We start from the raw sequence: 14,411 nt of genomic DNA, 5'->3' as shown, positions 1-14,411 counted from the left end.
GCTTAAAATATGATCTCAGAGTGCTTAAAATGAGAACTCCGATTAAAATGCGAACTCTGAGTACTTAATATGTGAACTCAGAGTGATTAAAATGATGAAAAAGAAATGGTAAAATTTTGGCATGGAAGTGGTTTTAGATCAATTACTTTTCAGTTAATTTGGGTACTTTTGGCTTTGTATTAACTTTATGTCATTGCTGTGTTAGACAGAAATTGGGTTAATGGAGGTTAGCAGCCATCTTGAAAATCTTCTTGTCACCACTCCACTGGAACCAAAAGCCATTAAAACAGGGTTTTCACCAGAAGGTTTCTTTGGATGCTTAGTCAGACCTAAATGACAATGGTTGAAATTGATTTCACTAAAAGACTTCTTATGTCAGATTGGTCCTAAATGAAATGGTTCCACTAAGACATCCAGTATCACCAGTGTCCATCTTGAAAATGTTATCCCTATGTCTCCTGAATTAATGGTCATATCTGCATATTCTTGTGATGTCTTGGTGGTCATAAATGAAACTGGTGCCAGTCTGAGTTCCAATATGGCCACCACAATGGCCATCTGGAAAATCCGGCTTCTACTTCTCCTAGATGGCAGTCATACAGATATTTCACTTTCACTGGAAGACTTCATATGATGTCTGGTTGGTCCTGAATGGAAATAGTGACAATCGTGTATCCAGTATGGTTACCATCGCAGAAATTTTGACTTCTGTGTCTTGTTGGTCTTAAATGGGCTGATCTAATGTCCAGTTTGAAAGTCTTGTTATAGGTATTCCTCTTAAATGGTAACTCATTTTGACATGGGATTTTGATCAAAAGATCTGGTTGGTGCAAATGGACCCTCAATATAACCAACATGTTGTCGATCTTGAAAATATTGTTGTCTCCACTCCCATATGGATGTTTTTATGAACATGAGGTTTTCACAGATTGACTTCTTATGATATCTACTAGGTCCTAATTGAAAATGGTGCTAATCATAAATCCAGTATGGCTGCTGTGACTGCTATCATGAAAATCTTGGCTGTCACTAATCTCCTATAATGGATGATCATACTGACATGGGGGTATACACCAAATGATTTCTGGTGATGTCTGCTTGGTTTTAAATGAAAATAGTGCCAATCTGACATCAATATGTCCACCATAGTAGGTAATTTGAAAATCTTGTCATTATTGAAGAATATTGGAGAAAGCACCTGGTATAAAGGCATTTTGTTTTGTACAGGTAATGCCTATCAGCCATCAGATGTGGATGCTATTTATGACTAAAGAAAGGCAAACCTTTAAATTACTTCTGCTGAAATTTTTTTTAAAAGGATTTGATGAGAACATCCCAGCATAAAGTTCCTTCAATATTGCACAAAATGATTCTGTTCTTTTATCAAATATGGATAAAGATAAAAAAAGGAGAGAAACATTTAAAGAGTTAGTGAGTATAATCAACAAAATTGGAGGATATTTCTTTGAAGAGCATCCTACTAACCCAAATTTCTTGGCCAGGCATACAGTATCAGGCCAGCTAAGGCCTCTTGTTCTTGTAGGTTAATGGTTGTAGCAGTAAAATCAGTGAAAATTGGTGCCCCACAAAATGAAAATTCACAATGCTAAAAACACTTTATAACCACAAAGTTACACATAGATGTACATTTTAGTTTGGAATGCAGGAAGTGTTTGCAAAGTAATAGCCTGTTTAATTATCATTTTTTTGGTTTTTAATACGATACGACTGTGTTGATTCCAGATGGAGACTCCAAAGGCATCTGAAGGGAAGCTGTTTGATGGGTCCCTAGCAGGATGTGTTCAGACAAATTCTGATGAAGCAAAGTCCAGTAGTGGATTGATAGGCTCACAAGACCTTCTTAACAAAATGAAGACTCGTAATGAAATTTTCAAAACTATGGAGCAGGGAGGGTCGGGGGATCCTGGGCTGCCAGATAATGATTCATTCCAGCTGATTAACAACTTGAGAAACTTCATCATGTTTGAAGCTCAAATGATTGGACAAGCAACAACTCAGGAAATTTTGGATGAATTTGGGTCAAAGCTTCCACCCTCTGATTCTGCAAAGTTTCGTGCAATGTTAAATTCAATTTGTGATTTGGAGAAGAAAGATGGAATTGGTTACTGGAAGTTGAGACCAGACTTTAGGTAGTAAAGGATAATTTCCCCTGGAAATGTTGTGTATGTGTATCTGTGTGTGTGTGTGAGAGAGATAAAGGCAGATATACATATATATGAGCAGTGTTTTATGTTCTCTGCTTAACTAAAAATATAATAGAAAATGAACACTTACGTAATATAGGTTGAAAATTGTATGCATAATGGTAAGATGAGTTATCTTTTTGTACTTTAAAAAAAAAAAAACATTTGTATATAATGAGATTGTTTAGACAAGAGAAAAAGAAACTTCACAGCAGTACTTTTAATGGTCAAACTCAGGAAGTCGTTAATAAAAGTGTAACTTTAGTAAACACTTGTGTTGTTTTCTTAGATATTAGCTAACAGGGATGTTGTTGTTGTTGTGGGGTTTAATGCCATATTTCAGCACACAATAGGCTATGCATGGCGGCCAGTATTAGAGGTGGAGGAAGAACCTGGGAAAACCCTGAGAAGAACCACTGATCCATGAGAAGCTACTGGCGAGCTTTCTCACTTACCCACATTAACCAAATCGTAGACTCGAACCCACACAGACAGAGGTGAGATGGCATGTGATCCGTAATGGAGAGCGCTTTAGACCACTCAGCCACTCGGGGGCCCCAGCTAACAGGGGTGTAACTAATTTGTAATCCTAGTTTTGGTCATGTTTGCCAGATGTGCCTTTATTTTTTCCAGGAGATAAACAGTGTATACTTTTCTGCTTTCTGGGTTGCAACTTGTGCATATAGTAAAACTACTCGCATTTGTGAAAATTTCCAAACAAGCAATTATTATATATTTTTTAAAGTTGCTTAAGAATCAGTAAATTTTCATCAAATATGCTCACTCAAATTAAATTCCTTTAACTTAAATTCCTTTATTCTGGATCAGATATAAGAAGTACAGGAAAGCAACAGCACTCTGTGATTGCACTTGGTAGCATTATGTGGCCAAAGCTGCACAGAAACATCTAATTTGTTACTTTAATTGAACAACAGTCTTGATCATATGCGTTCTCATTATTTGATTACTTGCCAGAAAACTGTCAAGAAAAGTTATATGCATAATTTGTAATAAATATATTTTGTACCATTTTATTTGTTAAGTATCACTGATCATTTCTTGATGTCCTCTTAGTCAAGGAGCAAGTTACTCAAGCACACCCTCACAAATTGTCTTCTTTTGTGAAATTTGATTGGTTAACTGTTACAAAAGAATACAAATTTAAGCAACCATGTTATCTACTCTATCATTCAGTAAGGAAATAAATAATATGCCCAAATACAATATTATGTTTTTATTATAAACAGTGCTCAATTTATTGCACTTCAGAAACATTATTAGACTGATCCAAGTCTTTTAATTGTTGCATTGAACACACATGTGCTTGTTGATAATAGATTTTTTGCCGATAAGTCATAATGCCCGAAGTCTTCCTAAGCCAGCTAGCACAAGGATGGCCTAGACTATATATGCAGCATTACTACTGATGTGGCTAAGACATTAATTTTTCTTTCAAAATTATCAATAGTGGCTCATGTAAACTGGAACTCTGAGTGGTTTTATCACCAAAAATTATGGCATTTAATGGCATTTAATTTGCAAAACAACAAAAAAAATGTTCTTTTAACAGTTTCTGTTTTCTTTAGCTATCTATTTTGTTACAAACTAATCAGAAAGGAAGGTGTGAAAATTTATGTTTTTTATTGAGCCATGGAACAGGGAGACATAGGTCTCACTTTGCGAACAGCAATGGTGACTGGTATCAGCAACATCAAGACTTTATATTTAATGTTTGGGAGTGATACATTTTCTTCATCAGTTGTTTTATTCAAATGAAATCTTGTGTCAGTATTGCTGTGCATAGAGTTTGATAATCTAGGATTTGTATCTTGCCTGTGAATTGCCATTCATAGGCTTCATACTATATTCTAATAAACCACTGTTGTTTGTTGTTTTTGTTTTTTTGTCAACAGGAAAACAGAGTCAGGTAAAGTCATCATTCATATATATGCTTTTTTGTGCATAAGGGACACAGAGATCATGTTACATCTCATCCTATGATCTAACCCAGCAGACCCCGATTTGAAAATGCACTGCTTTGTTAGACCATCTGGCATTGGTATATAGATGAGTTTTGTAACATAATGTGATGACATCTAATTAGATACCACTTTTTTGAAAGACCATCTTTAGTTGGCAGTAAGGGTGGTCTCACAAGACAGGTTTTAATGTATAGATTCCAAATATAAATAGATAACATTTATTTCAAACCTGGTCCTAAAATATTATTGAGAGAGGGGAACTAGTGAATACAAAAACTCATGATTTTTTTTTATATAGTAAGGTGTTTGCTTGACTTTATTGCATGCTACATTTGTTTATATTTTTAATTATTTGTATATATTGTTTGTTTTATATTCCTATTGGTTCTACTTGGGTGCTACTGTATTCCTTCAGTTGAAGTAATAAGAATTTCTTTTGACATTTTATCGTTAATATCTGATATCAGTCAAGTAAAGACCTGCTTATGTATACAGATAGTATGAAAAGCCAACAGCATCTGCCAGTTATTTTTCCAAAACTTTATTTGTTTTAGATTTGACTTGAGTTACCAGCATTATTATACCTAAGTAGTTTTTATGTAGAATGCCATATGTTAAATGAGGTATTCTTTTTATAGGATCAGTAATGTATGTAATGTAATGCATTAAGGCAGCATCTTTAATTGTGAATAATACATTATGCGTCAATATGTGAATCATACTCATCGATATGTGAACCATGCTCATCGATATGTGAACCATACTCATTGATATGTGAAGGAGCCAAATAAGAAATGTCTCAGGTCATTGTCTATTGGTTCTCTTAGTTAACAATGTATGAGAGATGTAAATGTACTTTAAATTGTGCTTTAAGACTGTTTTACAAGTATTTTGTATATTTTTATACATATATGACAAGCCAATATTAGCTAACAATGTTAGAACAAATGTAATTTTCGTCTACTTTGGATATGTTCATTGTGTTTTTCTTTCACTCAGGAAATGAGTGGCTTATAGTTTGGTTTTTTTTTCTTCACATTTTTCTATATGATGATAGTGCTTTGTCATAAAATTTATTAATGCCATCTTTTGTTACAGGTCAAGTTGTTTGTTTTGTCTGTATTTGTAAAAATAACAAATGTACAGCAATGTCTTTTGCACAAAATGTAAAATTTCTGTCAAGAAACCAATCAGAATGACATATACTTAATACTTATGTACATAATCAATCCCACATTAATGGGAAACAAGACATTGCAGTTCACCAGAATCATGATCATTGTAATAAGGTTTTGGTGAAAGAGTTTCAGCGATGCTTTGGTTGTAGGCTTAACCTCTGGCCTTCTTGTTGTTGATGCTGTTTCATTAAAGTAGATATTTTTGCTTTTTTTTTTAAAATTCTGCTGGAATGGGCATGTTTCAGATTTTAAACATTCATGTTAAGATCAAAATTTTGGGCCATTTTTTTTTTGTTGATACTCATGCTCTGAAACTTGATAGTTCATAACCAGGATGTTTAAAAATAAAAAAGATTTCATCTTCACTCCCTGCCAACATTTAACAGTGAATTGGAGAGAATACCAGTATTTGCAGTTTGATGTACAACCTACTAAAGACTTCTTCAGATTTTAACATTTGGCCTGAAAAATGATGTTGGCAACATAATAATTTCTTAAAATATGTGGAGATACATTGAGAATTGTTACCTTTTTAAAAGCAAAACTCAGAACTAAGGGAAACAATATTGAAGCTGCCTTGCTTGTACTTTGGGGATGGGGGCTTTATACAAGCCAGCATTCTACTTTATATTTGGCCACTTTGCAAAGCAGTTCTTGCATATGGATTGATGTTGTCTGCCCTGATGACCATCTGTCCAACATCTGTTGTGAACACTGAGATTAGGTTTATCTTCTCAGATACCATTGCATGCAGTCTCATGACTTGGTATAAATTGTTTCCTGAAGAATACTGTAGCCATCAATAAATCCAGGTCATTGTAGAAGTTTTTATTGCAATACAGGACAGTGTGTTGCAATGCACATTGCTTAGAAGTGCCAAATAATCTTAAAGTGTGTACAAAAAGTGAAAGCTTCATTTCACTTTAATTTCTTTTTAAATTTCTTACACTGATGAATAATTGGGCAACATCCTTACAAGCCTGAGCTATATGACAGACCACTGTTTCATTTGCATATACTCAATTCTGGCCACATTGGTGACTAAAGTAGACCCAAGATGAGCTACTGCCAATGGTTTTTTGGTTGAATTTTGTTCCTTCCCAAAAACAAATATTCCAGTTTGGAAACAAATTGTAAACATCTTGAATCGGAGTATTCTCCTCTGTAAAAGCTCATATCCATAATTAGAATGAGTCCATTCTATGAAATGATTCAGGGATACAAAGATTTAGTATGGATTCTGGAACAAACAATAGTAACCATTTTAGAATGCGGGAGGGGTAGTCCCAGTCCCAAAATGCATCTTAGTGTGTGAAGCGTGATTAGTATGCCCTTTGCATTCCTAAGGTTATTTTTCTAAGTTATTAAAATTGCAAATAAAATAAATAGTTGACGTTATATATTTTGTGTTCATTACTAACAAGATGGCTCATATTATCGCTGAAAAACTCCAGTATTAGTTGTCATTGAGCAGACTATTGAATGAGCTACTGTTCTCATGTGCAGGCAGTTCAGTTCATCATCCCACCAGTTTATGTTGTTGCCTTTTAACGTGATACCAGCTCATATAGGACTACAGTTCCAGTTCCACTAGATGGAATAGGATGTGTGTTCAACCATTTTCTCAGTGGATACATTTTTAATGAAAATATTTGTCTGGTTTAGAACAACAGACATTGAAAGAGACCAGAAATTCAAAGAAACAAATTAAGGCCGACATAGAAATTTTAGTTGTATATTATTTCTAAAAAGGAATGCTGCAAAAACTGGTGAATTTTCATGGTAGCAAAGTAAATATTCTGGCAGGATCCACACCACTGTATACCAATATACCAATTAAACCTGACCATTGCTTCATGGTTTTAAGTCTAGCCATGTTGTCATTGAAGGTTTTCTTGTATGATCAATTATACATTGAACTAATAGGCTTCGTTAAGTCCTTACAATATTTGGTTTACAGGTATAAAGGATAAAGCATGCAAATTTTATGCTATTAGTCTTCTTTTGTTTTGCTTCACATAATCAAACAATTTTTTAGCAGCTTGATGGTATGGCAGCTAATATGATCAGTTTTACCTCTTTCCAGAGTAGTGGACAATTCTATTATGAATAGCAAATAAAGTATTTAAACAAATATTTTGTGTTCATTCTTCAAAATCTGGCACAAAGATAACTTTCATCAAATTAGGAAGGTATAATTGAAAAGTTAGACTTCTTCACTTCCATGGTTGTAAAAGACTTCATAGCAAACCTCCTGTGAATGGTCAGTGGATTTTTCCTTTAAGTTTTGTTCTTTTCGGTATTCACATTTATTACTCAGAAAAAAGTGATTTCCTCAACAGTTTGAGAGGGTTATTGGCTTCTAAATTTATAAGGTATTGCCTTGATTTCATTTTATCACTTAAATAATATTAAAGAAAAATAGACTGAACATGAATAAAATAAAAATCTGTTTTCTAATTACAGTTAGAGTCCACTAAGAATTTAAGGTAGAAATTCATATATTTGTAGAAGTGATTCACATGGTGATTATGCCACTGTCTCAAGTAACTTAAGTGATAAATATAATTTTAAAACAGTTTCATTCCTTATGGAGAAATTTGGACCATAAAAAGCATTATTATACTTTTTCAGTGATTTTCTGAGTTATATTTAAAACAAATAGAAAATTATGAAAGTTTATATTTTCTCCGTTGATTTGGGATAATGTCTGAGAAACAATGTTTTCACCAGTAAGAAATAGGGCTCTGACTCATTTGAGTAGGCACAAAGCCTTAATGATTTCTCATAAAGTCAGTGTGCAAGTTTAAACCTATTTCTTCTTCATATTGTTCCTTGATCATAACAAATTTGGAGTCCATCCAGTATCTCTTGAAACTAACTCTGCAAAGTTGATAATTTCATATCCTATTCTTGCAAGGGAAGTACATGTACTAAAAGGTTATCTGCTTGCCAAGGTTGATGTTGGACTAGAGTGGTCTCCCCTTGAATAGCGGGATTGATGCTATTTCTACTCGTGATTTGAATCACTTTCCTTCTCAAGGCATTGCAGATAATTGAATTCACATGTGCTTTCTTGTAAGTCAAACAATTCTTAGAGATTTTTTTTCATTTCATGGAATTATAGCTATTTTTATATTTCTTGCTCTGTCTTCAATATTTTGCACATCATTGGCCCAAATTCATCGTGGTCAGTACTTGGCCTTGTTTATTAATTTTGTCAAGTTTTTGATCTCAGTTAGATGTTATATCATTCCTGTATTTGCCTTTGGCATTTTTATATATTCTAAACAGACCGCTCTGGTGGCCTAGTGGTTAGAGCTTCTGTCTTGGGAGCGGGAGGTCGTGGGTTCGAACCCTGGCCGAGTCATACCAGAGACTTACAAAAATGGTACTAACAGCTGCCTCGCTTGGCGCTCAGCATTAAGAGGTTAATGTTAGGACTGGTCGGCCTGATGTCAGGATAATGTGACTGGGTGGGACATCATGTCATCAAGTCTCTAGCTCCACTACAGTCTCAACCTACACTATCGATCACCAGAACTAGGTGCTGTTATTGGCCTTCGCAGAATAGCCAGTTTATGTCCCAAAACACAGTGTCCAGCACATGATTTTGCCTTTTCCAACCGCGACGCTGTTCTGGAAGTCGAGCATAATCAACAATGGATTAGGCAAACCATTTTCCAGTGTTGACTCCTGGAAGAATGATTCACCAGGTTACAACGTGTATTGTGTATCTCGGTGAAGAATTAGACATGGAACATCACAATCTTCAGACACCAACATTAATGCAGGGATGCCCACCTTTTGCCTTCTTTTAGTGAGCAGGGTTTTGGCCCCTTAAGGAAAGATCGAGCATATCAACATCCTGGATAGGAAAGTATATCTTATCTGGAAAGTGTGTCTCAACCCAGCCATCATTTCGTATGTCTGTTACTTAAACAGGCATGATAAAACCCATTCTCTGTACTTTTGCCTTCCTGGTTGGGTTTTTCTAAAGTGATGCCCTCGTCAATAAATCTATTTAAGTCTGCCATATTCCATGCATGCGTGAGTTCCTAGCAACTTGCCATCCTAAGAGAATCAACAGATCCTTACTGCATGGTCCTTTCGCCCTTCAGACTTAAGTCGAATATGTACCCACTGTTTTCGTCTTTTGCAGTCGTCCTCACACCATGCTCAGACCCTCGGCTCGCTTCCCAAAGATCCAAAAGGATGAGTAGTCGACACCCTTTCCTAAATTGAAATGCTCGTGCTAAACACTGAATCAATTACGAATGCAGGTTCTCATCCAAACTAGACAACTTGAACGTGCACGCCTGACTCTTGTCAAATAAGCCCACAAGAAGAAACATCTCTAAACAAGTGGATGATTAATGTACTCGCGAAAGATGGCCCACCACTTCCGAAGTCTATTAAGGGGAAACGAGGTATTATTTTTACTAATGGTGAGAACAGCACGTGTCTCCCTTAAAGCCTCAGCACAACAAACAGTTTAATAACTCCTATCCTCTCGGAGTAGAAGATAGCTCCAATCACCATGAAGGGCTACAGTCCCATGCATTACGCTCTCATGGAAGGGAGGATATAGGCCAGAACAAGGACCTCTTTCCCCATCTTTAGAGTTTTGACTTATCTCGACCTACGACCATATTCCAAATTAAAATCGCGGGTTATTATATGGCGTTGTTGGTGAATGGAGCAACGTTCTATAGCCTTCATGACTCTGCTCTCGTGTAAGACCCGATTTTTAGTCGCCTTAACTACAACAGGCGGAATGAGTGAAACTACCAAACTATCAGCAGGTCTGCCACAATGATCTGACATCTTTCTTGGCTTCCTGCTTTCAAAGCCGCTAACAGGCCAACACCTTTGGGAATCAACCTTTATCGTGACATTGTTTGCCTTCATAGGTCCCTTCGTTCTGTGGGCGTCTACAGCAGCACATCAGTGTTCTGTATTGATACCTGAAGTAAACTGAGCCGATCTACAGATGGAGAACTTTATTTTTATCACTTAAAGACGAAATGGATAAGTATTTTCACCAGACTCCGTTGCTCTAGATTTTATGGGTTATCCACTCAGCCTGCAGTGATCACGATGTTAGGGTGATCACCATTAACATATCGTTTGAGCGCCACAGAACCATAACTGACATCATTCACGCCGTGGGATGGAAATCAAAAGATGACTTTCTCTTGCTCTTATCTTAAAGGATTTTCATCTTAAAGAATCCATTTTCAATTTGTTCGACCTATTCCATAGCAACTTCGTACTAGGCGGGTCACTCGACGTCCTATGAATCTGAAAGAGTGGTTTTTCTTTTTCTTTGTCTCTACACCGCGTCATTCAATAAAACATGTGCTAACTTAGTACGTATCACATGAAACAAGAAGCAGTAGCACTTAAGTTAGGAAACCGGAGACACAGCATACACCAGGTAAAGGGGTTGTAACTCCGTCCACATGTTACCTGTTCTTATTACGTATTGTGATTTGGTAAAGTATCTGAAAATAAACCAAATATTAGGGTAACGTGTTACTTAAATAATACTTACCCTATCATGATATGGACACACTATCCAAGCCCTCCCCGTAGAAGAGCGTGCACATCCTCTCCAGAGTAAACGACAATGGACTCCTTCTTGCCACGTGGCAAGTTGACGAACTTTTAGCACTTCTGTGGCTAAAATAAGTCGAACGACATAACATAAGTATTTTTTAGCTTGTGACGGCTTGGTTTGGGTGGTAATGCATGTACTTACACACGTATTATAGAAGTATAATCAAGATTTTTTTTCAAATCTGATATTTCGGCACTTTTTAGTTTGGTCAAACATGGTGAGATATAGTAGTCATTTTTCAGGCGACAGCTGGGGTAAGGAATGAGGTGTCCGTAATTATAAGTTTTGCTTTAAAGTTGTTGAGAATCATTCTGCATCAGCTGTTGCATTCACATTTTAATGCGCTCAGAACAAAGTCTGCTCCATTGTTCGTGCCCTTCATGGCTATTTGATACAAGTAATTTTAATTTATATTGCCACTCCATCTTCGCAAACCAAGATACCGATATGTTAACCATATCTTCACCTTTGCTGATGGAACAGATATTTTAGTGCGTTGTCCTTGCGACATCTATTGGATTGCATGAGCTGCCTCCCTTAGTATGCAATCACAACTAACCAATAGCGTGTAACAGCGGCGCGTTGTATATGAGCCGAAAATGACGAGGCAATCGACTTCAAAAACATGCTTTGTAAGTTTAGCATCGAAAGTATGACTACGTATCAGAGATAAGCCATTACATGCATATTTGAGTGATAGGTATTTCCATAAACGCGGACCGGCAATGGAAAATTGCTTATTTGATGAGTCCATTCGATTTCTGTGCTCCCATGCAGGAACAGTTTTCAAATTTGAACAACTTAATTTTGAAAGAAATCCACAGACCCGAAGCACATAAATATCTGCTCGATGCGCCAAGGTGTCGATATTATTAACACTTTGAAATCTTGGCTAGCAAAGATGATTGCCACTCAGAATAAATGAACAATTAAATGACATCTTATTCCAACATTAAGCTTATCGCTGTGCGACTATTTTCCAGATATCAGTAACTTGGGCTGACCGAAGTTAATAGTAACGTTTATAGCTGATTAAAGCTTCTTTTCTTTTCTTCTTGGCCAGATCATCCGGAATATGAGACTGATTAGAAGTTAATGTTATCAACCAAACATTGTAGAGGCAACTTCAGTACATCTTGAGAAAATTGATAAGTATGTAACTAACTGGACGGGTACAGAAGGGGGGGGGGGGCGCTTATATTCAGTGGAACTGCTTCCAACAATTACAAGTTGCTTATAATCACAGACTTAAAGTTGTTCCACTGATTATATTGTTTGTCTTTCTTGTAAATATCCCCCGATAAATATTAGCATCAAGAAATCATCGTGAGACCTCTGTATTACTCCCTTTAACGGAAGTGGTTTATCCGAATTAAAACAAATACTAAAAGTTTGATCCTGCCAGAGTTTATTAAAGCTGTTAACTTTTAAATTGTAGAGTTTTGAGTTGCATTGTTTTTTTGTTTTTTTTGTACAGGGATTGTTAGAAATTCCAATAGAGTGTTTTTTTCTGTATCAAATGAGGCTGGTGCAATAAAATGCCTGTATGGTTAATTGTATTTTAGAACAAGTAATTTTTATTCTATTCTTGATGTATCTCCGATCAAACGCTTTCTTGTATTATTAATCAGGCTGCACTTTCTTGTGATGGATTAGCTGCTGTTCCTCTTCCAAAGAATATGATCAAGTTAAAAGCACGACATAGAGTCTTAGACGCAATGTATGATATGCCCATAACGTTGATATAACCCTGAACGACATGTCATATATCTTCAAGAAAAATTAGTGCTGACGCCTTTTATTCTGGATAAACTCGCTGATAGGAGTTAGTTGATATAATGCTAAAATGTGCATGGGGTCAGGATAATGGAATTATTTCGGAAATTATGTCAATATTTAGAATATTAGAGCCGGTGATTGCTATGTCTATCATCCGAAATATGACATTGTAATTGAGGAACGCTTTTTGACGTCCAGTTTGGCTTTGCTTACAGAAGTGACAACTGACTATATATATATATATATATATATATATATATATATATATATATATATATATATATATATATATATATATATATATATATATATGGTTAAATCTCTTGCTGAGCAATAGCTACGTAACCGATATAGTAACGGCAAAAAATTGCGACAATCAAACGAAAAGTAACTATGCACTACGAGACGAGAGATAAAACCAAACCATAGTACAAAAGTTAAAAGTTAAAGCAAGCCCAAAAACTAAAGATATTGGAAGAGAGGATACTATTACCACAATACAACGTCAAAATGTTTCCATGTAAACGTTTTTCTTCTGAAAAAATACTGCTCAAGACCTTTTTAGGTGATATGTTGTCACGAACACAATCCTCATTTGTCTCCTTTAACGACATGCAAAAGGGCGTATCAGTCCTAGTCTACATCCCTAAGCACAAATTTAAGAAGCAACTAAAGGTGGAACAGGCAGTTTTGATGGGTCTTTAATGCAATATTCATTAAACAAAAGGTGTAAAGATTGATCAAGCCACACTTGGTTATATAAATTGTACTTTTATATAAAATGGAATTCTTTTGATTTCAAATTTTCATTATCAAATGTTATTCATTTGACTTATATTGCAACTTATTTTCTGTTTATTTATCAAATTGTGAGTTATCTACTTGTCAGGTTGTTTACATTTAAAGTGTTATTCCGACGGTTGGAACGCATTGGTTTAGTTATGACACGCCTCGTGGAAAATGTTACTACAAACTGATTATTATTTAAAACAGTTCAAAAACTATCACAAAAATAAACGAATTGTGTAAAAAGAAATACATTCGAGTGCTTAAGAACAGGAAAACTGAATCCTACCTAAATACAGGTTTTCTGATATAGGCTACAAAAAAACATTCATGAGCGTAACGAGGCCAATAGGAAATGTGGATAAAACGAAGTGAAACAGTTTTGTTTCGTTTGATTATTATCTTGTCTTCAGACCTGTAAAATCTATGAATCAGTCTGCAAAAATGATAGGAATAAAATGTAGTGGAAAGCTGTTTTGAAGTGAAGTATCGATGCAGCCAAATTTGTGACATATTGTGGGCTTGACCGATGTTTCATTTATATAAAATGATTACTCTGTGAATGTAGTATGTGATAGAAAACCCTGGAAAAAATTAAAGGATTAAATATTTGTAGATACATTACCCAATGCAGTAGTAAGTTTCCTGAAGTAACACATATTACCTTGGAGTTTATATAAAAGTGAAGGGCCATTATATTTATGGCGATTCATGGATCCTATGAGATTTATTATAAAATAACAGCAAAACAAGTTGTAAAGGAAATTTAAATTTCAAAAGTACCCTCCTTTCAAGAGCGAATTGGTAGATGAAAATTTCTGCATCTTATTTTATGTTGCAGACATCAGACGTGGAATTC

The 14,411-nt window shown here is 35.5% G+C and overlaps 1 protein-coding gene across 1 annotated transcript in view; it reads left to right on the top strand.

Moving 5' to 3' along the window:
* LOC149805913 (DNA excision repair protein ERCC-6-like) overlaps positions 1 to 7,498 on the top strand; it is a 53,160-nt gene extending 45,662 nt beyond the window's left edge. The window contains exon 22 of the mRNA XM_089950677.1: positions 1,744 to 7,498. Coding sequence (XP_089806803.1) covers positions 1,744 to 2,154 — 411 coding nt within the window. The 3' untranslated portion in view covers positions 2,155 to 7,498. The remainder of the gene's footprint in view (positions 1 to 1,743) is intronic.
* The last annotated feature ends 6,913 nt before the right edge of the window (positions 7,499 to 14,411 follow it).

The sequence above is a fragment of the Sinohyriopsis cumingii genome, chromosome 2 (genome assembly GCF_028554795.1).
Source record: "Sinohyriopsis cumingii isolate HCF-2022 chromosome 2, ASM2855479v2, whole genome shotgun sequence".
In the NCBI taxonomy this organism is placed as follows: Eukaryota; Metazoa; Mollusca; class Bivalvia; order Unionida; family Unionidae; genus Sinohyriopsis; species Sinohyriopsis cumingii.
This window is presented reverse-complemented; position numbering and strand designations above follow the sequence as displayed.